This window comes from Ursus americanus, chromosome X, assembly GCF_024610735.1.
Source record: "Ursus americanus isolate L20-20 chromosome X, mUrsAme1.1.p, whole genome shotgun sequence".
Lineage (NCBI taxonomy): Eukaryota > Metazoa > Chordata > Mammalia > Carnivora > Ursidae > Ursus > Ursus americanus.
Window position 1 is genome coordinate 88,131,254 of NC_142164.1, and position 25,771 is coordinate 88,157,024.

Genomic DNA, 25,771 nt, shown 5'->3' on the forward strand with positions numbered 1-25,771 from the left:
ACATGTGCGTGTCTTTTCTACCATTCCTGTAACAGATTATCTAATCTATAATAACTGGACAAGAACTTATCCCCAAGTGACAAACTTAAGGACCCTACAATATTTTTGCCTAAAAATTTATCCATACAGAATTCTACATAAACGTGCACCAACCGTAAGCAGCATGTCTATGATTCATGTGCATGCACCTCGGCTATAAATTCACCTGTAAATGTTGTTTGAGCTGCACATAACAAATTTTAGTATGTCTGTCTTATTTGCGTATAGAAAAAGTAGCTGAGGGATGGTGGCCCAGTTGGTTGAACGTATGCCTTTGGCTCGGGCCGGGATCACTGAGACCCGCGTGGGGCTCCCTGTTCAGCGGAGAGTCTCCTCCCTCTGCCCTTCCCTCTGCTCGTGCACTCAATCGATCGATCAATCAATAAAATCTTTTTTTAAAAAAGAGGTATTGATTTTTTAAAAAATCAATTACTAAACTTCCACTTCAAGAAAAGAGAAAGTAATCGCAGGGCAAATTCAAAGGAAATGAAAGAACAAAGACGTAACAGTGAAAGCACACAAGTAGGGAGGGGAGAGAGAACTGAAGCCAAAAGTTGGTTTTGGGGCAAGTTTAATGAAATTGATTAAACCCTAGGAAAGAGTATCGGGAGAGGGAACGCAAATCAGCAGTATCAGAAATGAAAGGAGAGATTACCATGGACTTTGAGATATTAAAAAGATACTAAGGATACAAGAAACAACTTTACCTCTATAAATCTGACAATCTAGATGTGTACAAATTCCCTGAAAAACACAATTTACCAAAAGACACATACACACCCACCCAAAAATATAGAAATCAGAAAATTCCCCTATTAAAAAAAAAGCTGGTCTCTATTAAAACCTTCCTACAAATGAAACCCCAGGCCAGATGGTTTCACCAATAAAATCTGAATAATCAATGAAAAAATAACAAATCTTACACAAATTCATCCACAGAATAGAAAAAAAAATGTTATCCTGAGTTTTAAGACCAGCATAAAACCTTGATATCAAAATCTATTTTAAACTCTTTGCAAACATTATTGCACTTGATCCTCTTCACAATCCCATGCAGTAGTTACTACTGTTAAGCCCATTTTACAGAGGAAAAACTGAGGCTCAGAGGTCATAAAATTTAGCCAGTCATAAGACTAGTACGGTGGAAAGCTCAAATCTGAACACAAACACCATGACCTGAGTCCATGCTCTTTAACACAGGCTACACTGAATGATTTAATGCTTTGCTCTGGAATTGACACAGGGCTTAAATACTTCATTTGATAACTGACCAGGTAAGACACCAGCAAAAGAGGGGCTACATACTCAAGCATCACCATCTACAGTGCTTGAGCTTTCTTATTACTGTGAGACCTATTTCTATTTCTTTAAATAACAGTTTTATGGTTACTTCACGAATTATTCAGAATATGCTCCATTTTTTTAAAAAAGATTTCATTAATTTATTTGAGAGAGAGAGTGAGCGAGCACAAGCAGGGGGAGTGGCAGGCAGAGGGAGAGGAAGAAGCAGGCTCCCTGCCAAGCAGGCAACATCATGATGTGCTTGATCCCATGGACCCTGTGATCATGACCTGGGCCCAAAGCAGACACTTAACCAACTGAGCCACCCAGGCGCCCCAGAACATGCTCCATTGTTTAGTATCTCATAGTAGACATACCAATGTAGCTTAACTAGTATCTTAAACATCCTACCTGATTCTGCTGGAGGGGGGGCTGAGACTGTCCATCAGGAGCCTGGCCCTGGCTGTCATTCCCTCCTACTGGAGAGCCACGAGTCGTGGCTGTCATACTCGACACAGGGCAGATCTTTGCAATTTTGTCTGCTTATGTAGTTGTCTTGAGAAAAGAAATTATAGTCCACTTATAGAAGATGAAGTACCAGCATTTGTCAGTCTTAAAAAGCTCCAATTCAAGAATAAACCATCTTGCAGAGACCATTGCATAACCTATAAGGAAAAAAAGTACATTTGTTTTAGATTTAAAAATCATGAATTAAGGAACTGTTCAATCTTAGTATTACCAGTGAATCTAGTCAAGAGAAGGTGGCTATATAATGAGAGGGGTAAGGTGAAAAGCTAAGTCTCTAATACCATATTCAACTTAAACTGGTAACTGTAGATCAGCTTGTACCAAACCACAGCCTTACAGGTTTCATCTTTCTTTTGGGATTCCAAAGACATTATCGAGGTATTTAGTTGCCATTTTGATTCAGTCACAGAATGGCAAAAACTGTCTTCAACTTGCTAATACCTTCAATACACTGTAAAAATATGTATATATTCAAGACATAAACCAGATAGCAAAATGTTATTTTAAAAAACATTTCAGGAAAGATTGCACAACTAATGTTTATCACTGGTACTAGGGCATTATAAATGGTTTTTGAACACGCTTATAACAAGTTTTAACAGAAACTTTAAAACTTTGGGGCAATTTTTCTTTGGAAAAAGTTCAAACTATATACTACTATTCCTAAACAACCCAATCTGTCAGGTGACCCTGACTCTCCACTTTTGACAAGGTTTTGGTCACAGGCATTCTCAAAGGCATGACAAGGCTACAGACCACAACTGTTTAACAACGGAATTTTTTGTTACCTGACCAGCAAAGGTGTATAGGGGAATGCTAGCAAACCCTCAATTCTACATTCATTTGACCAAAGGCTCTCATCTCATCTGAGATGCTCTGAAAAACACTGATGTGCACACCCCACTCCAGACTGAATAGAGTACTGTATTTGAGAGTGAAGCCTAGCCATCAGTACTTTCCATAAATTCTCCCCTGGTGATTGAGAATTGTGCCATCACATTGAGAGCCTTAGCTGATGAGTTATAGGTATTTCACTATAAGGCGACCATATTTTCCATTTAATCCAGAACAGTCCATGTTTATCTCCAATTTAAATATAATCACTTGGGGCACGTGGGTGGCTCAGTTAAGCGTCTGACTCTTGATTTTGGCTCAGGTCATGATCTCGGGGTCACAGGGCTCGATTCCACAACCCTGAGATCACATCTTGAGCCGAAGTCAGACACTTAACTGACTGAGCCACCCAGGCACCCCTAAAATAAATAAATCTCTAAAAATAAACAAATCTTTAAAAATAAATAAATATAATCACTTAACCCAGAGATAGGTCCTTAACAAGATTTTGTTTCACTTATCAAATTTGTGTAACAACAACAAAGTTTAAAACCGATAGTATCAAGTATTAGTGAGGCTAAAAACAGACACATAAAAATGCTTAATACATAAAGTGAAAATACAAAAGAGAACATGATTGAGCAGCCTCTCTTTTACTTTTGTTTTCCATATTCATACACCCTACATTACAAAAAAAATTCACTAAGTAAACAATTTTAAAAACCTGGAGAAACTAGCCAGTAATTTTCTTTACAGTCATTTTGGGTCTGCTGGCAAATTATTTGAGTACCTTTCTTTTCTTACCACTCAAAATTATCGGCTAATCATTTCAACTTGATTCTTCTCCACTTCAAATTTGTTCCAATTTCTTCCCTTCGTTTCCCGACCTGGCTTCATGATCCACTTATATACTCTCCCCAAAGGATGATCCCCTCGTTCTTTTCCTGGATACCTTGTTCTTCGTCTATAAATATGCTTGAGTCTTCCTTACTGAAGAACCACCAATCTCTGCCCTTCCCTTTTCCCAAAAATCTTAAGAAGAATGTCTCTGCCTCTCCTTTCACCTCTTTCATTTTCCATCATCATCTGGCTGGGTCTAAGCTACCAAAATTGCTTTAAGCCAGTGGGTCTTACTGAGGACTATGGATGGATTTGAAGAGCAACTCCCCTAAAACCACATGCAAAACTTTGCGAATATATACATTTGGAGAGGAGAGAAAAGGGAGATGGTCTGATTCATAGATCATCAATGCTCTACTAACGGACAAATTGAATAACTACTTCTTGCTGTTCACCCTGTGTGCCCTCTTCTCAGCATGAGATACAAGCGGCCACCACTACCCCTCCTTCCCTTCTTGAACCTCTGAGCTTCCTTTGTTTATACAATACTGGACTCCAGGCTTCCTTTCCTTTCTACTTCGTTTCAAAGGGGGATGGTGGTTAAGTAGTAATGATGTCAGTGAGGACTAGTTTTGAATACTGAAACACAGGTGGAAACATCCACTAGATAGTTCGCTCTCCAAGTCTGGAATTGAAGCAAAACTTGGGGATCTTGAACATAGAGCCAGTTTTCACAAAAGGGTCAAAGGAGATGGACAAAATTAGTATAACCTCAGAGCCCCCCACCGTCCCATAAACACAACCTCCAGCAGGGTACCACCTACAGAGAGGAGTGGGTCTCAATCTTATGGGGCAGTAGGAAGTAGCAATAATAATATTCCCAAGCATGGGGAAAATCTAGGAGAGAAGACAAATCCTGAGGCACACCAAAAAGTTAAAGTCCGGTTTATTTTAGTTTTTGTTTTTGTTTTTTTTTTTGCAAATCTCTACCATTTACACAGAATGTGGTCTTTTTCTAAAATTAGAAAACCAAGCATCTAAAAAGTAACTTGACCAAAGCACAAGTAGAAAGTTAACAACTCTAGAATTAATTCTATTACCTTGTCCACTGCACCAATAGTATCTCTCTTTAAAGTCTTTCCAGGAAGCAATCCAAGGACAAAAGAATGAATAAACAAAATGTGGTATGCACACACAATGAGATACTCTCTAGTGTTAAAAAGGAAGGAAATTCTAACAAATGCTACCACATGGATGAACCTTGAGGACCCCTTGAGGACACTATGCTAGTGAAATAAGCCAATCACAAAGAGACAAATATTCTGTGATTACACTTATATGAGGTGCCTACACTAATAAAGAAAGTAGAAAGGTGGTTACCAAAGGTTATGGAGAGAGGAGACTGGGAAGTTAACAATAGGTGCGTTTCAGCTTGGGAAGATAAAGTTCTCGCGATGAATGGTGATGGATGATGGTGATGGTTGCACAATGTGAATGTACTTAATGGCCACTGAATTTTACACTTAAAAATGGTTAAAATGATAAATATAATTTCTCACAATAAAATTTTATATATATAGCACTGACTGCTCTCTTGCTTTACAGTCCTTTAACATTTGGAGATCATTTGAGTTAAAACACCTTAAAATCATGTCCTCATGTTGTTTTATGCTCAATATCCTTCTATCTATATGTATCCCAATAACCCCCATCTACAGACAAATCGAAACTATTGGGAACAGTCTGGAAATAAATTATTCTAAACAAATGTGTTCTGTGGATTACTAAAGAACTATCCCTTTAAACAAAATAACTTTAAGGTAAATGGAAAGGGAGAAGTGTAACCTCTCCGCCAAACAACATACCTTTTACTCTGACCACAGAACTCAATCATCATCTGCTTCTTGCAGAATATCCCACTGACAAAAGCCTCAAGCTGCTTGCCATCCCTATCTCCTCTTATATAATTCTCACCTTTCTATCCCTTGGTTTCTAGATTTCTTCTACCTCTGTCAAGTTCTCTACACTTCAAGATTTCCAGTACTGCTGAGCAGGTATGTCAGGTCTCAGCACAACATACTCTGCTCTCTCTCCCACCACGTAAGAATTGATACCTTTTCCTCAGTAGGCTAGGATTGAAAGATTAAGAGCAAGAAAAAGGTATGGAGCAATTAAAAATACTTTCTGGCTTTTTAAAACATAACTTTTATTTCAAAATCCCACCTCTGCCACTTAACAAGCTACCTATCTTAAATGCCAGTAACGTCCACTCTATTTCACAGGTGTTTAAAACTGAAATAATGCCACCCACAAAAAAGCTACGAGGATTATTTTAATAAAGGTGTTTTGCAAATACCAAACACACAGTATTTCTCAAAATATGTAACTTTCTTTTCCCTTTCTATAATGTACTATGCAGCGTTCCTGAATATCTGAGGTAATAATTGGAAAACAACGTTTTCAGATATAATTTGGAAAGCTTTAAATAGGAAAAAATTTATCAAAGATACGCTACAACTAAGTTATCCAAGAGTAACACTGCTACCTTTCTTAGTAAATCCCATTCAATCCAAGTGGAGGAAACCGATGGGAATCACACTATTTTACCTGATTTCAAGATGCAGTTCCAAGACACTATAGAGCTTGTCTTCCAGAAGACATTTAGGTATAACCAGGAAGGCTAGAACAAACTTTCTACCAAGTCAAAGCAGCAGTATCCTGCACTGAGCAACTCAAAAATTATTCACATCACTTAAAATTTAACATAATAACCACTTCCTAAAGGAATGCTCAAATTCAACAAATCCAATGTGAAAATTTACTGTATGAAGTTTTAAACTTTGCATAAAAAGCATCAAGTTCTATTTTAGAAAAACAAACGTACTGTAAGGGTCACTGTTCTCCCTTTCTTTCACTTAGGTTTTACCCAAAATTATGTTGGATTTTCTGCAATGCAACATGTAACCACAATGGTAACATTAGATGGCCTTTAGAAGACAGCATTTTTTATACTCAAACTGAGCATCTCAGTATCTTCCAAGATGGGAGAAGCAACACCTTCACCTGTTTAAAGGTTGACATTGTGTTTTTTTTTTTTTTAAAGATTTTATTTATTTATGTGACAGAGAGACAGCCAGAGAGAGAGGGAACACAGCAGAGGGAGTGGGAGAGGAAGAAGCAGGCTCATAGCGGAGGAGCCTGATGTGGGACTCGATCCCGGTACGCCAGGATCACGCCCTGAGCCGAAGGCAGACGCTTTAACGACTGCGCTACCCAGGCGCCCCTGTTTTTTTTTTTTTTTTAAATAACCTAGTATTCCCTAAGTGGCAACCGTTTATATTCACTTTAAAGTTTGCAAAACTGAATTTCTCCAACAGTTTTTTTTTTAAGATTTTAGAGTATAAAAAAACTTATTTTTAGGCCAAGAATATTTAGACCTTTTTGAATTTTATTTATTTTTTAAAATAAGATCTTTCCTTTTTTTTTTTTTTTTTTTTTGACTTATTTATTTGAGAGCAAGTGCAGCACGAGGTAGGGAGGAGGAGAGGGAGATTGAGGATCCCAAACAGGCTCCACGTCCAGCATGGAGCCTGACACGGGGCTCAACTTCACAACCTTGAGATCATGACCTGAGCAGAAATCAAGAGTCAGGCACTTAACCAAGTGAGCCAACCAGGTGCCCCAACGTTTTTGAATTTTAAATCGGGATTTCTATTACTATGACAGAATTCAATATGTTTAAAGGTAAACTTTTTGTGCATTGTTATCTGGAAGAAAAAGTATCCCGTCCTACATAGAAGTTTTTCTACTACATGAGAAAGGACACATACAACTACTGCAGGTTTTAGACACTTCCATGGACACAGAGAAACTGCCAAAACCCAAAAACTATATGTGCATATAAAAGAACACAAAATAAAAACAAACAGTATTATCTGCACCAACAGCTGGACTTACAGGATGTTTTTTTAATATACCTTCTAAGAAAACATTGAAAATGTGAATAAAAATAGTTACTGGAAATAATCCTGATTCTAATTTTTAGGTAACCTTACTTGCAAACATTGCTACTTTATTCACTTTAATTATTTAACTATGTATGATTATTTCTTGTCACACACCTCACAATTACATTAAAATATTATGCTCTATAACCACTCTAGTGGGTAAAGGCAAAATAGGTTTCAGTATTCATACTATCTAAGGAATTTTTTCTTTTGTGGACTTGTTGGTTCCATTCCATTCTAAGTTTCTCTGTGACTCTGCAATTCTACACCCAGTTACAACATGTGTTTTTTCCCCTCACACCAATCAATTCTCAGACTCTACCTGGGTGTCCTACAATTTGATTAAATTCTGACACTATCTACCTGGAGATAGCATCAGATCCCACAGGTTAAGGGCTCAATCAGTCCTATAAGATTGCCCCCCTCTCACCCACCTCAGTCACCAGTCCAAGTTGTCACCTATGCTTCTCACTAACCGGCTATAGACTGGAGTTTCCAATGACCCCTGTGCCTTGGATTCGATTAATTTGCTTAAGTGGCTCACAGAACTCAGAAAAACATCGTACTTACTACATTATGGCTTATTATTAAAGGATATAACTCAGAAACGGCTAGATGGAAGAGACACATAAGACAACATATGGAGATAGGGCACGGAGTTTCCATGTTCTTTCTGGGCTCACCATTCTCCCCAAATTTCCACGTGTTTACCAATCCAGAAGCCCTCTGAACCCCGTCTTTTTGGAGTTTTACAGAGGTTTCATTACATAGGCATGACTGATTAAATCATTGGCTATTGAAGGTTAAAGTCAATCTCTAGTCTCTCCCCACACCCCAAGGAGGGGGAAAGGGAAGGGGTTGAAAGTTCCAACACTCTAATCACGTGGTCGGTCCCCCTGGCAACCAGCCTCCAACATCAGGGGCTTTCCAAAAGTCACCTCATTAACATAAGATGCCCCTTTTTGGCTCTTACCAATTAGGAAATTCCTAGAGTTTTTGAAGCTCTGTGCCAGAAACTGGAATGAAGACTGAATATATATTCATTATAAATCACAGTATCACAGGCTCCCTTACAGTTCCATCTTAATTTGTACATTACTCTAGCAAAGTTGTAAGTATTTATGTATCGGGCACAATAGTAGGTGCTTTATTTGCATAACCTCGTCATCACCATCACACCTATCCCATATGACTATTAATCCAATTTAACAGACGTGAACAGAGTTAAAACATTAAGTAACTTGAGCATGTCCAACATGGAGTTACTAACATGCGTTAGACTCTAAAGCCATTGGCTCTCCCATAAAACTATGAAGGTTCTCCATAGCTTCCAAGATGTTCTCTCTGAAGGGGGAGAATTAAGATGGGGAAAAAAAGGGGTAGGGGGGACAAGGATAAGGGATTGTGATCTCTCAAAATCATGGTTACTGTCAAGCCTCCAATTACGTTTTATCTTTTTGGCATTAGAAATGAACACCATGACTCTTATTAAAATGCGAACTATATCATATCATGGCCCTGCTTAAAAATCTTCAAAGACCAGGACGAAGACCAAAATACTTCTTTGAAGTCTACAAAGTCCTCCAACTCCAGTCTCATCTTGCAACTACCCCAGCCGTCCCCCAGCCTGTTCCAACTCCAGTTCGATTTGCCTTCTTGTGCCTTCCAATGTACTCCTTCACGTGGACTCAAGCCTCTGAGCAAGCGTCTTAGTTTCCCCCTAATGATTCACCAGCGCTCAACTCACCTGACTCAGAACTCACCAAGTACTCCTCTCTGAGGCTCTGAGAGCCAGCTGCACTTTTCTTAAAGCATCTGTGTGATGATCACACTCCCTACGAAAACAAAAGTTCCCTAAGGGTAGAAGTTATATGAACTTTGGTCATCCTTACACCCCAAGGATTCACTGGCACACAACAGGTAGGTACTCAAAACAAAAATGGGGTGGAGAGGGTAGTAAAAACAACATCAAAGTCAAATAAACCCTCTCCCTTACCATCTCCAACAATTCTTCTTTTATAATGTGTCCAAAAGTATCTTTTCCACTCCCACTGCACATTAAGAGACTCCAATTTTAACAGCATACTGGCTGATCTCCACACTACCAATCTGTTTAGTATATTAATGGTAAATTAATCCAACACATTCGTTCTCTGAAATTTTTAGTGGCTTCCTCCTCTCCACCTTTTATGTAAGTACTATTCAAGGTCATTCTCAATCAGCCCTAATTATTTTTCATCTCTCATTTCCCAATTTCAATACTACAGCCAGGCTGACATACCTCAAATTTTAAATAAAAATTCTCTTATTAATAGTGATGATAACAGTTACCGTTTGAGTGTTTGTGTCAGGCACTATTCTAAACAAGTTATATGAATAACTTATTTAATCCTCAGAACAAGCCTATTATTAGCCCCATTTCAGGAGTAAAGAAAGTAGGGCAGTGTGAATAAATAGGCAGTACAAGTGGGAGAGACAGGATTCTACCCCAGGTAGCACAAACTCAAGGGTTCTACGGTTTTAACCATCATGCCATACATTAATAACGCTGGAAAACAAGGAAAAATCTACCGTTAATCTCACCATATCCGCACCTCCAGATAAACGCCATCAAAATGTTTTTGATGCACGGGGCGCCTGGGTAGCTAAGCGGGCAGTGCCTGGGTGGTTCAGTTGCTGGGTGTCTGCCTTCAGCTCAGGGCCTGATCCCAGGGTCCTGGGATCAAGCCCCACATCGGGCTCCCTACTCTGCTGGGAGCCTGCTCTTCCCCTCCCACACCCCCTGCTTGTGTTCCCTCTCTCGCTGGCTGTCTGTCAAATAAATAAATAAAATCCTTAAAAAAAAAAAAAAAGTTTTTGATGCAAAAACACATTTTTTATAAAACTGGGTTTTTCGCCTCATTTAAAATTTTCCCATGTTACTCTTCTACAACACTGTTAATAGCTACACACCACAGAATTTTCTTCTAAAACACTGTCATTGTATTCCTAAGAAATACAGCACAATAAATAACCATATTATAAAAAATGGTTGTTTGGTAGAACATGAAGATTTCAGGTTTCAGGAGTTTAAAATGCAGCAAGTTATCTTCAATAGCTGAGTCTACAGCTCCAAACCTAAATATCCCTAAGCAATTTTAAAATGTAGTCTTTGCTCAAGAGTAAAGGACTTTCTTTTCCTAGCTCCACCAGTACCACCATTATCATGGACACAGGACCCATCACTCTTTTCACAATTATGATATATTAGACACAAAACCAGTCAAGGCAGCTATATTAAGCACAGGTTCCCCAGCCCCCAAATGTGATGCTAGCTCTAGACAGCTTTACATCCAATTAATAACTCAGGCTAATGCAAATGAAGATGTCTAATTAATCTTTGTTAAATCCAATTACTTCAGCTTAATGCTCATATTCTATTACCACCACTGTTAAACACACACAGGCCTTATTTTTTGTCACTAAATCACCATATGCAAACGTAACATTGTGGATCAACTATACTTCAATAAAAAAAAATAAATTCTAAAAAATTTTAAAATAAAGTCACTATATACACCCACCGCTGCTTTCTATGGATAACTTCTATAGGTCATCAAAACAGAACCGCATTCCGCATTTTAAGTTTTTTTTGTTGCAACAAAAACGTATTCATTTAGAAATGCTAGGTAATGGCTAAACACTTATTCAAAACTTCTCCATGCTAAGTGTCTGTCAAGTCATACGTAAACAATTAGGGTACTGGAAGCTAGTATATGTATATTAAAGCTTCAATAACTCCAGCATCTTTTCTAAGGCATTCTCAAACATGAAGTGGCTGTAGGCAATGAGTAATCTTAAATTAAAAATGACTTCTGGAATGCTGGCATCAGAAGCTCTGTGGATACTCTCTCCAGTGAAACAACAATAACCAGTGAAAATTACTTAAAAAATTTTTTTTGAAGTCCCTAGAACTTTTCCTAAGGGTATACAGTAAATGAAGAAACACTTATTAAAGAAAATCTACCAAAAAAAAAAGAAAAAAGAAAATCTTCTGTATCTCAGTAAGAACAGTCTGTGGCATTTTGGGCCAGCTCAGCAGGACAGAAGCTCCATTCCACGTGGGTGCAGCCAAGAACACAGGGCTCTCTCCTCCAACTTTCCAGTCAAGGTTATCTCCCCAGGAGAGGGAAAGCAGCTAGCATTTGTTATCATCCCCAACTCTGACTTGCAAGGGCTCTCTTGCAGGCCCAAGAAGCTGAGATGCCTAGGGCTTTTTTTCTATCCAAGCCCTACTTGTGGAGCAGAAGTATGACCCCAGGTTCTCCGGGCCAAGAATACTGTGCTCCTAATGGCCCTCACTCCATCTCATTCCTAAGACTGAGGTTGCACACCAGGAGACACAAGCTAAGAACACCAGAGGCCGCTGCTCCCACCTAGCACCCTACTCATGAAGCAGGGGTGTCACTGACAGAAGTGAGCCATTGTTTCACCACCCCACCCCCACCCCAGCCATGTTATGAAGCAATGGTGTAAAGAATTTGCCCAGGACAAGAGGCAGGCCAAAAGAAAGTTTCAAATTTCTCTCAAAGTAAACTGACTTCATTTGGAACAGAGTACAGGAAAGTTCAAATCTGAGGGTGCACTAAAAACAATGTAGACCAAGGTAGTAACCAATCAAGAGACTGGTTGGCTCAGTTGGTTAAGCATCTGCCTTCAGCTCAGGTCATGATCCCTGCTCACTGGGGAGTCTGCTTCTCTCTCTGCCCCTCCCCCCGCTCCTGCTCACTCTTTTTCTCTTCTCCCCCCCCCCAAATAAATAAAAATAAAATCTTTAAGACAAAAAAAAGAGGCTGGTTAATCTCTTGAGAGCAAGAAGCTAAACTTGAAACCAGCTAGCAGTTTACCTAGAAAGAATCAGGTAGAGAGATAGCTAAGGGCCTCCCCTGAATCAAACCAGACCTCAAAGACTGAACTCAAGGGTTACCCCCTACAAAGGAGAAAAACTGAATTTGATCAGACTGTGGGGCAATTAAATCCCAGGGCATCACCTAAAACAATCAAGCAATCAGCCAACAATTAGGGGAGACTAAGATTTGCATGCGATACCAAGACAGGGAGACAGCTTAACACAGATATTCTAAGCCCGTAGCTGCTGAAGAGTAAAACCACAGGCTGCACACTGCAAGGAAAATGGATTTCATGACAGCAGCCTAGCCAGTTGCTAGACAGACAAGCAAGTAACAAGCCCCTAGGTATGGGTAGTGGGGAATTAGTATCCAAAACTGCTACAGTAGATTAAAGATCCAGTGATTCCCCCCAAATTTACAAGATGTGCAAAGATGGGAGATTGTGGCCCATACACTGGGGCAGGCAAACCGAAACCGGCTTTGAGAGGGTCCACATGTCAGACTTAGCAAAGACTTCAAAACAGCTATTTTGAGTATGTTCAAAGAAGTAAAGGAAACTGTGCTTAGAAGATGTAAAGGAGGGGCGCCTGGGTGGCTCAGTCGGTTAAGCGACGGCCTTTGGCTTGGTCATGATCCCAGTGCTCTGGGATCGAGCCCCGCATCGGGCTCCCTGCTCAGCGGGGAGCCTGCTTCTCCCTCTCCCTCTGCCACTCTCCCTGCTTGTGCTCTCCAGCTCTGTCAAATAAATAAATAAATAAAATCTTTAAAAAAAATTTTTTTTAAATGTAAAGGAAATGGGTGCCTGGGTGGCTAAGTCAGTTAAGCGTCTGCCTTTGGCTCAGGTCATGATCTCCAGGTCCTGGGATCGAGCCCCGTGATGGGCTCCCTGCTCAGTCAGGGGAGTCTGCTTCTCCCTCTGCCCCTCTGCTCTGTGTATGTGTGCGTGCGCTCTCTCTCTCTCTCTCTCTCAAATAAATAAATAAAATGTTTTTTTAAAAAAAGTGAAAGAAAATGTGACAATGTTTAAAAAGAGACTATAAATAAAGAGATAAAAGAGTTAGAAAATTTTTAAAGAAGAACCAAATGAAAATTCTGGAGTCAGAATTTTTAGTCTATAGCTAAAATGAAAAGATTAACTGGTGTGGTTCAACAGAAGATACAAGCTGTCAGAAAAAAGAATCAGCAAACTAGAAGGCAGATCAATAGATTAAGTAATCTGGAGAACAGAGAGAAAAAAATGAGTTTCAGAGCAATGTGGAACACAATTAACCATACCAACATATGCATAACGGAGTCCAGAAAGAGAAAGAAAAAGGTATTTGAAGAAATTATGGCCCAAACTCCCCTAAACTGAATGAAAAATATTAATCTACACATCCAAGAAGTTCAGCAAACTCCAAGTAGGATAAATTCAGAGAGACCAGATTGAGAAACAATCGAAATGTCAAAAGCCAAATAAAAAGAGAAGTGAGAAAGCAGGAAGAAGCAAATCATTGCACAGAAAGGTTCCTCAATAACACTGTCAGCTGATTTCTCATCAGACAATATGGAGGCCAGAAAGCAGTGGGATGACACACTCACAGTAGTGAAAGAAAAAATACCTGTCAACCAAAATTGTTTCAAAACTGAAGTCAGAGATCAACTTCCAGCATGACAGCATGAAGAGCTTAGCAGATCCAACTCCCAGTGAAAGAGCACTGATAAATATAATTTTAAAAACAGTATAAATGCATTTCTTCTCTTTTCTGCTCTTAACTGATTTAAAAAGCATAGTATAAAATGAAGTGTACATAATGCGTAATTGGGTCTACTGCATATAGAAGTATTCTCCTATAACTGAATGAATTAACGCATAACCAAATGAATGACCTAAACATAAAATCAAAATCTGTAAAATTCAGGGGTAAATCTTCATGACCTAGCATTTCAGCAATGGATTCTTACAGGTATGACACCAAAAGCAGGATCAACAAAACAGATAAAATGGCCTCACCAGAATTAAAAACTTTTGTGTTCCAAAAGGCATTTAATGCCAAGACAGTGAAAAGACAACCCAGATAACGGGAGGAGGGGAAAAAACCCACTACAGATCATAAATCTAATAAGGGACTTGTGTTTAGAATACACCAAAAAAAACCTCCTACAACTCAGTAATAAAAAAAAGACAACCAATTTAAAAATGAGGAAAGCATCTGAATAGGCATTTCTCCAAAGAAGATATACAAATGCCAGTAAGTATGTGAAAAGATGCTCAACACATCATTAGCCACCAGGAAAATGCAAATCAAAGCCCCAGTGAGATAGATTCCTCCCACCAACTAGATGATTACAATCAAAACGATGGAAAATAGTAAGTGTTGGTGAGGATGTGGAGGGAGGAGAATCCTTGTGCATTGCTGGTGGTAGTGTAAAATGGTGCAGACTCTGTGGAAAATGGTATGGCAGTTCCCCAAAAAATAAACATAGAATTAGTATATTATGCAGCAATTCCACTTCTGGGTAGACCCAAAAGAGTTGAAAGCAGAGGTTCAAACAGATTATTTGTACACCCATTTTCATAGCAGCACTATTCACAGTAGCCAAAAGGTGGAAGTTATCCAAGTGTCCATCGACAGATGAATAAAATGTGGTATATACAATGTAATATTATCCAGCTTTAAAAAGGAAGTCGAGGGACGCTGGGTGGCTCAGTCAGTTAAGCCTCTGATTTCAACTCAGGTCATGATCTCGGGCTCCGTGCTCAGTGGAGAACCCACTTGCCCCTCCCCCCCTTCCTCTGCCTCTCCCTGCACTGGTGCTCACTCTCCCTCCCGCGTACATCTTTAAAAATAAAAACAAAAAGGAAGTCAAGACATATTATAACATGCATGAACCCTGAAGACATTACACTAAGTGAAATAAACCAGTCACAAAAGGGCAAATATTGTAGGGTTCCACTTATCTGTAGCACATAGAGTAGTCAAATTCAGACACAAAAAGATAGTGGTTCCCCCAAGATCAAGCACTTGGGGGGAAAGGAATTTGAGGAGTTAGTAGTTAATGGACACAGAATTAAAGCTGGGGAAAATGAACACATTCTGGAGATGGACGGTGGTGACAGCTGCACAACAATGTGAATGCACTTAATACCACAGAACTGTACACTTAAAAATGGTTGAAATGGTAAATTTTATATTATGTATACTTTACCAACAGAAGAAGGGCAGGGGACAGGAAAGTGTTGGCAAGAACGTAGAGAAAGTAGAAACTTCATACACTGCCAGCAGGAATACAAAATGGTGCAAAATCTATGAAAAACTTCAGCAGTTTCTCAAAAAGTTAAATTCACAATTAACATATGACCCAGTTGCTTAACTCCTATGCATACAAATGAGAAATAAAAACATGTCCACACCAAAAACTTGTACACAAATGTTTACAGCAGCATTAGCCAAAATATAGAAAACACCCAAATGTCTGTAACAGATGAATTAACAAAATGATTCTTCATAAAGAAGAATATAGTTCTGATATATGCTACCGTATGGATGAGCCTTGAAAACACTATGCTAAGTAAAATAAGGCAGTTACAAAAGGACAAATAAACTGATTCCATTTGTCTACTTAGGTAAATTCATAGTGACAGAAAGCAGAGGTTACCAGGAGCTGAGCTGAAGGAAAGGAAGGATAGAAAATTACTAGTTGGCAATAACAGAATGTGTCTGAGGTGATAAATAAGTTTTGGAAGTAGATAGCGGTGATGGTTGTACACCACTGTGAATATAAATAATTCCACTAAACTGTACACTTAAAATGGTTAAAACAGCAAATTCTGTGATGTTTTAACACAATTTTTAAAAATGATACACCAAAACCAGTAAATTGTATACTTTAAATGGATGAACCATAGGATATGTAAATATCTTAATAAATCTACTAAAAGAAAATGTAAAAAAAATAGTGAAAAAAATCATTAAAAGGGATTAAAATACATTAGAAAATATCCACCTGAGGCGAAAGAAATCAGTAAAAGAGAGAGACAAACAAAAAAAGACATGAGATACAGAGAACAGAGTAAAATGGCAGATGCAAATCCAGCTAGATCAATGACATTAAATGTGAATGGCTCATAAAATTCAATCAAATCAGAGACTGGATTTAAAAAGGAAGATCCAACAACATGCTGTCAATAGAATTTTAGATCCAAGGATACAGATTGGTTAAAAGCAAAAAGGATGGAGGAGCGCCTGGCTAGGCCAGTTGGTAGCACATGCAACTCGATCTCAGCTTCATGAGTTTGAGCCCCACGTTGGGCACAGAGGTTACTTTTTTTAAAAAAGTCAAAGAATGGAAAAATATGCACCAGGCAAAACAGCAATCACAAGAACGGTGAAGTGTCTATACATTTATCACAAAAAATAGACTAAGACAGAAATATATTACTAAAGATAAAAACAACATTTTATAATAAAAGGGTCCATTCGTCAAGATGTAACAATTACAGGGGTGCCTGGGTGGCTCCGCCATTAAGCGTCTGCCTTCGGCTCAGGTCATGATCCCAGGGTCCTGGGATCGAACTCTGCATCGGGCTCCCTGCTCTGTGGGAAGCCTGCTTCTCCCTCTCACACTCCCCTTGCTTGTGTTCCCTCTCTCTGCTCTCTTTCTCTCTCAAATAAAAAAAGAATCTTAAAAAAAAAAAAATTTAACAATTATAAATACATACATGCAAACTACCAGAGCCCCAAAATATACGAAGCAAAAAATGACAAAAAAGGAAAGGGAAATAGATAATTTAACAAGTTAAAACTTCCAACTCCCCACTTTCAATAATGGATGGAACTACTACGAAAAGATCAAGGATGGAGAAGACTTTAATAACACTATAAACCAACTAGACCATACAGACATACGTAGAACACTCTAGGAGAAGACTTTAATAACACTATAAACCAACCAGACCATACAGACATATATAGAACACTCTACCAACAAGAGAATACATACTCTTCTTGAGTGCACATGAACATAGAATGGACCATATGCTAGGCTGTAAATCAAGTCTCAATTAATTTAAAGGATTGAAAGTGATGTTCTTTGAAAACAGAAATAAAACTAGAATTCACCAAAGGAAATTAGTTTATTTTGGCACAGTGATCATATTCAAACCACTTACTAGTTTCTCAATTGATTTTCCTATATATAATCCTGCCATCTACAAATAATGAAAATTCTGAATTCTCCTTACAGACAAAACAAAGGCACAATCATATCACTGAAATATACCATAGACTATTTCTTCTCATTTTTTCTTAATATTTATACATTATATTAGCATACCTATGTATGTATTCAGCTCCATAGCTTGTACCTTGAAAACTAAAACATTACAAATCCTCACACATCACTACTTTTTAAAATTGTCCAGCCCTGGGGCGCCTGGGTGGCACAGCGGTTAAGCGTCTGCCTTCGGCTCAGGGCGTGATCCCGGTGTTATGGGATCAAGCCCCACATCAGGCTCCTCTGCTGTGAGCCTGCTTCTTCCTCTCCCACTCCCCCTGCTTGTGTTCCCTTTCTCGCTGGCTGTCTCTATCTCTGTCAAATAAATAAATAAAAATCTTAAAAAAAAAAAAAAATTATCCAGCCCTGCATAAACAATAGCCATCCAAATACACCCAAAACATCGGGCGCCTGGGTGGCTCAGTCATTAAGCGTCCCCCTTCAGATCAGGTTGCAATCGCAGGGCCCTGGGATCCAGGCCCATATAGGGCTCCCTGCTTAGGGGGAAGTCTGCCCCTTCCTCTCCCTCTGCCCCTCCCCCAGCTCGTGCTCAATCTCAATCTCTCTCTCTCACATAAATAAATAAAATCTTGGGGGGAAAAAAGTTACAAATACACCCAAAACATCAATGAAAACTCAGGAAGTGTTAAAAAACATCAATATTCAGTTAAGTACAATCTACATTTAATCTATTTCAAATCAATGATATGAACAGATGGGGAAGGGGAGAAATAGGATAGTATGGATTAAAAGCAGAAAAAGAACCAAAACGTGAAGCAACGGGGTAGGGGTGACAGACAAGTAAGCTGACATTTACTAAGCACTTACCATGAGCCAGGTTATCATTTAAAGGACCATAATCTATTAACATATTTAATATTCATAACAATCCTAAGAGGTAGTCATCATTACCAGTTTACAGATGGAAAAAAAACTGAGGTGCACAGACGTAATCTGACTAATCTGAAACAGCTAATAGGGAGAACCAAGTTAGCAAACCTAGATTTCAAATCTAGACAAGGTGGTACCATAGCCTCTGTTCATCCCCTTGCTATGCTCCATCACTATTTGTCCCTATTTCACTGCTGTAAGACATCAGCGGGGAAGAACAGAATGACTTCCCCAATCTTATTAGGTGTGTTAGACAACCACTCGTTAAAAGCCTCATAAAATTATTCTGCCAGAAGCAGTATGGTATACAAAAGCAAATTTGTAACCAGAAACACATGAATTTAAATTCCTACTCTGATACCTACTGTGTTATCTTGAGCAAAGTTCCCAAACCTCTTTGGGACTCAGTTTCCTCTCCTGAAGATATAAGGCTGCGGCTGCGATGATTAAATGAGGTAATGATTACCTTTAAACGCCAGAAGGTATCCAGTGAAGTATTAGTTCCTTTTCCTCTCTAACAACATTCCATTGGAGGGGAGACATTTTAAAGACAACTATTTGCCATTTAGAACTGAAGGTGCAACATGAGTATGAGTTTTGGAATGAAAAAGACTTGGTCAAAGTCTACTTTGCTACAAAACATGCAGCTTTGTAATGGGATTTAGCTCACTGGCAAATGCCAGCAAACACACCTGCAAGTCAACGTTAATTCAGAAGCAATTTCCCCTCAATATACTGATGCCTTGCACCAAGTAACAGCAGCAGTATGAGGGATAAAGGTCTGAACAGGATAGCCATCAGCCATCAGCCCACATTCTTCTTGGCCCAGTCTGGCTACATGCTGCCTTGGAAGTACTTAACACTGTTCTCTCTTATCTTTGTGCATTTTATTTCCCCCATGTGCTCCCTCACTCCATAACCTCAATGTTTCCCTATATGGAAGGGTTCCATTAGGTTACCAGTTTTTAGTAAGTCCTATATTTACTATAGCTTGTCAGAATCCAAGATGTTTTCATCTGTGCTGCTTATTAGAACTTCTATTGTTTCTGTTAGTGCTCTAATTACGAAGTTACATAACTTTTGAGTGATCTCTTTACTCTTAACCCTATTTTTCCCCTATAAATCCAGTTACATTTTGGTGCCTGATTTTGCAGAGCATGAGGTTTTTCAGCAACTACAATGTAACAGACATGCCTTAAAAGGTATTGTTTAAGCTCAAAGTATCACTTTTTCCCTCTCAAATTGGCTAATACCTTCAGAGATTGGGAAGCTTGAATGAGAGAATGTATGTGAAGTGCCTTCAAAATAGAAGGTATCCAATAAACAGCAAGTGTTCTAACAACTGCCAGTTTCTTCTCCCCTGAAATGCCAATCAGATGACTATGTACTCTTGACAACTCTTATTTTTGAACCTTCCCAGACTCCCGATGCATATGGTCTCTAGATCAGTTCAGGGGAAAAGTATTCTCCCAAGTATAAATTATCAGGATTCTATGCTCCTGATATATATATCACAATTGCTCAGGTTGATTTTTAAAATAAATGAACAGCCTCAACAGTTTCATACAAATATAGCTGCTTTTATTATTCTGTTGCTTTAACACAGAATCCTACCATATTTCAAAATTTTGTCCTACTTCTCAAAAAGTTTCAAATCAAAGATTATCTTAACATTTTAAGACAACTCACAGCACAGTATTCCTATCAGAATTTGTGTTGGCTCTAAAGAAAATCTGACAATAGAGAGAATAAAGAAACCAGTAACAAGACATCAAAATCATGTGGTTCGTGGTGCTACATGACTTACAAATTGTTGAGTAGAAGAATGAACAAAGGACCACACTTCTAGGTAGAAACATAAGTGCATTTTTCACTTAATAAATAACCTAGTAAATATGGATTGGAGTCCCAGTTCCAGTCACCTGACTCCAAGCACCAGATTTCTACCAACGATACCAAGCTGGTTCAAGTTTGCCAATTTTGGTTCTACCTTAACAGAAATTTTAAAAACTAAATTACTTTCTATTTTAACACTGTTTAAACATATGTAAATATGAAATTAAGAATTAAACTCCTTATGCTTCTTGCCCTCCTACAAAACAAACTAAATACAAACAAACTATTAATAATAATATAACTTAACAGATGGCAGCATATTACCGACTGCTAAGGCATGGGTTCTTCTGAGTTTTGCACAGCTCTCCTACCACCATCATAAGCCATGTGGGAGACTCAGCCCTCCTACTGAATTACATCACTGTGTATACATGGTGTGCTATGAAATCATTTGTCCTTGGCACCAATGCATCATTATGTGGTAAGTCTGCTTCTGTTGTTCTCACTGTCCCACAAATCAAATGGTACAATTAAGCACCAATGTGTGAAAAATACAAAGCTGACCTAAGTACTGAAATGGTGTGGCAGTTCTTGGGTACCTGAGTGGCTCAGTTCATGATCTCAGGGTCCTGGGACTGAGCCCCAGGTCAGGCAGGCTCCCTGCTCAATGAAGTCTGCTTCTCCCTCTCCCTCCTTTGCCTCCTCCCGCCCCCAGGAGCTATCTGTCTCAAATACATAAAATCTTTTTAAAAAATTAAAAAACGGTGTGGCAGTTCTTGATTAGGAGGCAGTCCAAAATACATGTACTAATTTTAAAACAAGTCTGCTTTCTTTAACAAGAGAACATTTGTTTTAACTTGAGCACAAAAAGGGGACCAAAGAGATACTTTGAAGGCTAACTTTGCATGGAGTAGGGGAGAAGTGGCTCAAAGACCATTAAGATTTAGAAATTAACCGCTGCAGGGGCGCCTGGGTGGCACAATGGTTAAGCGTCTGCCTTCGGCTCAGGGCGTGATCCTGGCGTTGTGGGATCGAGCCCCACATCAGGCTCCTCCGCTATGAGCCTGCTTCTTCCTCTCCCACTCCCCCTGCTTGTGTTCCCTCTCTCGCTGGCTGTCTCTATCTCTGTCAAATAAATAAATAAAATCTTTAAAAAAAAAAGAAAAGAAAAGAAAAGAAATTAACCGCTGCAAATGTAGAAAATTCAACCTCTTACCTGCCCTTGAAGATTTCCGGCCACAACGCTGTTAAGCCCACTGCTGTCAGCAGGAAGGTCTCACTTCTATTATATCAAAAGTCTATTTCCCTTGTCACTGATATCTACCTACTGGTTATGGTTATGCCTACTAAAACAGAAAGTTAATATTCACCTTTTCTGCATTATGATCCCTCAAATTACTAAGATTTCCAGTGCATTATCACCCAGACTGCTTTTCAAGAGGAAGAGATACTTACATATTCTTTTATTTACTAAATCCTCACACAAAAGGTGTGAGGTCCCATTAAATTTCAGTCCCTAAACAAATCAACCTATTAATAAGTGAGCAATGTTGACTTAAAATAGTAGACAAAGTCACATACCAAATGTCACAGAAGGTGTAACTACTTATCAGTTTACTCTTTGTTAAATAACAAGATTAATAACTCAAAGTTATCTATTAATAGCTTTTAACACTCTTTATCAAAATTAGTTAATACCTGGAAGATACTAATCCAATCATGAAATGCTAATTCATCACACGGGAAACAAGGACCTCATTTCATTTGGTCAACATTTTAAGAAAGGCAAATAGATTATCAATAATTACCATTTTCAATGTGCATCTGGTGGGTATTCTTTTTGTCTGATTCTTCCACAACTACATTAAGTCACAAATGTAAAGAATTTGAAAAGGAAACTAAGGAATTTGAAATTCCTTTCAATGAGATGATCTTCACTATATTTTAAGTTATAGCCACGAGATTTAATTCACATATACCATATAAATCACCCATCTAAAGTGTACCAATTCAATTCTTTTCAGTTTATTGGAGCTGTACAGCTATCGCCACATCAATTTCAGAACATTTTTATCACCCTAAAAAGAAACCCCATACCCATTAGCAGTCATTCCCCTTCCCTTCTCACCCCTAGACCCAAGCTAATCTTTTTGTCTTTATAGAACTGGCTATTCTTTTTTTTTTTTTTAAGATTTTATTTATCAGAGAGAGAGAAAGAGAGCACAAGCAGGTAGGAGAGGGGGAGAGGCAGAGGGAGAAGCAGGTTCCCCACTGAGCAGGGAGCCCGATATGGGGCTCGATCCCAGGACCCTGGGATCATGACCTGAGTCAAAGGCAGACGCTCAACTGGGGCCCCCAGGTGCCCCTTAAACTGCCTATTCTTGACATTTCATATGAATGGCACAATATGGAGTCTTTTGTGACTACCTTCTGTCACTTAGCGTTAACTGTTTATCAAGGTTCAACCAAGTTGAAGCACGTCTTAGGACTTCATTTCCTTTTATTGTTGAAAAATATTCCATTGTACAGTACACATTTTATCTATGCATTCATTAGTTGATGGACACTGGCATTGTTTTTGTGATATACTTTTATACATGTAGATGCTATTAAAAGACACATAACCGAAAAAGTATCCTTTAAAGTCTGTATGTACAATCCTAAAGGTTCAAAGTTAACACTCTGTACTACACCATGAAGGCTAATAATACTCAAATCAAAAGAGAAATATCAAAAGTGGAAGCTATAATACCAAGGTACTGAAAATGAAAATTTTAAGACTATAATGTTGAAGCAAAAAGGCAAACTCAACAGTAAGAATTTGAAATGTAGTGTACAGAATATAAAACATTCCAATTCAATGCTGGCACTCATCCCCCTTATTATATTCAGACACTACTATTAAAGAGGCCAGAAGTCAGCGATTATTTTTTGACATATTACAAATGAAATGAAAGGCAGGAGGGCTAAAGGCAAAGGAACCTCATCTTTAAAATGGGGGAGGCTGCAAGCTAAGGTCCCTTCTGGCTATATTTTATGAAAGAGCAAATACTGCCTGGGTGCTGTTGGCAATTGCAAGGCAAAAGGTGGCCAAATTAATAAGAAGGAACAAGTGCTAACAGGTAACAGAGCTCATTCACTCAGACATTATATACTGTGGTGGTTAAGAGTACAGATTGAAGATAAACCACCTCAGTTTGAATTCCTGTTTTGCCACTTACCTATATATCCAAACTGGACAAATTCCTTAATACCTGTACTTTGGTTTCCTAATATAGAGACAGTTTTATTAAAAAGAACAGCCATAAAATGAAGCTAGATGATGGGAGTTTATGCACATCTTTGATTTTTCCTTAATAAAAAGTTTGGGTAGGGGGCTGGGGGAAATTGGTGATGCGGATTAAGGAGTGTACTTGTGATGAGCACCAGGTGTTGTATGAAGTGTTGAATCACTATATTGTACACCTGAAAACTAGTATTACACTGTATGTTAACCAACTGGAATTTAAATAAAAACCTAAGGGGCACCTGGGTGGCTCAGTCGGTTAAGCATCCAACTCTTGGTTTTAGCTCAGGACATGATCTCAGGGTTGTGAAATCCAGCCCCATGTTGGACTCCGTGCCTAGCATGGGGTCAGCTTAAAGATTGTCTCCCTCTGCCCCTCCCTTCACTCATGCACCTACTCTCTTTCTCTAAAATGAATAAAGAAAATCTTTAAAAGATAAAAAATTAAGTTTGGAACATTATCCAAGAGCAGAGACTATCTACAAAAGCTTCTCAGAAGAACATCTGAGCTGCATCTTAAAGAGTAACCATGAGTAGTAGTAAGTCAACTACGTATATAGGAATGGAGGAGAAAAGGCGTAAGAAGCAGTATGGAATAGGCTAATGTAGCCACTGATAACAGTAGTTCAGAATAAGTGGATCCAAAGACTAGCACCAATCACCTCAAGTACCACTGAGTGGCCTGCATAACCTTATTTCTCCTATCTCTGACATTAGATGTTCCATCTTAACAAAGAAAATTTGGCCTATACAAAAAGCTCACTGATAAATAAAACATATGTAATCATATTAAAGTAAATCAGATATTCTTAATGGTATTCAAGGATTATCTATATCCTTGCCCATTCCTTAAGACATCTGGTTAAATAATTAAAGGCAGGATGGAAAAAAAATCTATGAAAAAGATAATGTGCCTTGGTGACATTATTGAATACCTAACTCCCTACCAGACCCTTAAGACAGAATCCTAAAAATGACTGTTTTTGCTCTTCCAGAATTTACCAAAGAAGGATAGCAAGTAAATGCTTTGAAATGCATTTCACGAGTGTGAATTTCACACAAAAAAGAATCATGGCTAAGCTTAGACATTTATTGGAATGCATAAAAAAAGTCCTGGACAGTGAAACCAATGCGGAATCAAGTAAGCTTTCTGGTTTACTATTTTTTTTCTCTCTGAACATTGAACACATTTGTTTTTATTTTTATTTATTTTTTTTTTTTTTGGAGTAGGGTCCATGCCCAACGTGGGGCTTGAACTCACAACCCCAAGATCAGGAGTCGCATGCTCCACTGACTGAGCCAGCCAGGTGCCCCCCGCCTTTTTTTTTTTTTTTACCCTTTGACACCTCCCCCCCCATTTCATCCACTAATCTCTTCCCCACCCCCTACCTCTGGCAGCCACCAACCTTTTCTCTGTATCTCTGAGCCTGATTTTTATCTTTTGATTCCACATATAAGAGATCATATGGTATTTGTCCTTGACTGATATCGGTTAGCATAATGCCCTCAAGGTCCATCCACACTGTCACAAGTGGCAAGATTCATTCTTATGGCTGCATAACATCCCACTGTATATCCACACACAATGGAATAGATACACACCACAATTTCTTTATCTACTTCTCCAAGATGGACACTTCGAGTCTTTCTGTATTTTGGCTATTGTAAATAGTGCTGCAACAAACATGGAGGTGCATAAATGTATTTGAGTTAGCATTTTCATTTTCTTCAGATTAATACCCAATAGTGGACTTAACTCAATCACATGGTAGTTCTATTTTTAATTTTCTGAGGAACTCCATACTGTTTTTCATAGTGGCTGCACCAATTTACCTTTCCAACAGTGCACAACAGTTCCCTTTTCTCCACCTCCTCACCAACACTTGTTATTTCTTATCTTCTTGGTATTTCTAAAGGCCATATTTTAATCTAAATTTAATCTGAAGTATTGACTCTCTTAAGAGCAAAGATCTTTCCAGACATACTCTAAAGCCAAACGTGCATAATTTTCTTTAAATTAACCCCGTTATCACTATCAATTAATTAAAAAATACCTCATATTTTCAAGAATTCACTCAACTAAT

The 25,771-nt window shown here is 38.6% G+C and overlaps 1 protein-coding gene across 3 annotated transcripts in view; it reads right to left on the minus strand.

Annotated features, from left to right (window-relative positions):
• Positions 1 to 25,771, minus strand: part of USP9X (ubiquitin specific peptidase 9 X-linked) — a 162,668-nt gene that overhangs the window by 98,981 nt on the left and 37,916 nt on the right. For all 3 annotated transcript variants that reach the window (XM_045804058.2, XM_087859872.1, XM_045804057.2), the window contains exon 2: positions 1,732 to 1,985. In XM_045804058.2, coding sequence (XP_045660014.1) covers positions 1,732 to 1,827 — 96 coding nt within the window. In that variant the 5' untranslated portion in view covers positions 1,828 to 1,985. The remainder of the gene's footprint in view (positions 1 to 1,731; positions 1,986 to 25,771) is intronic.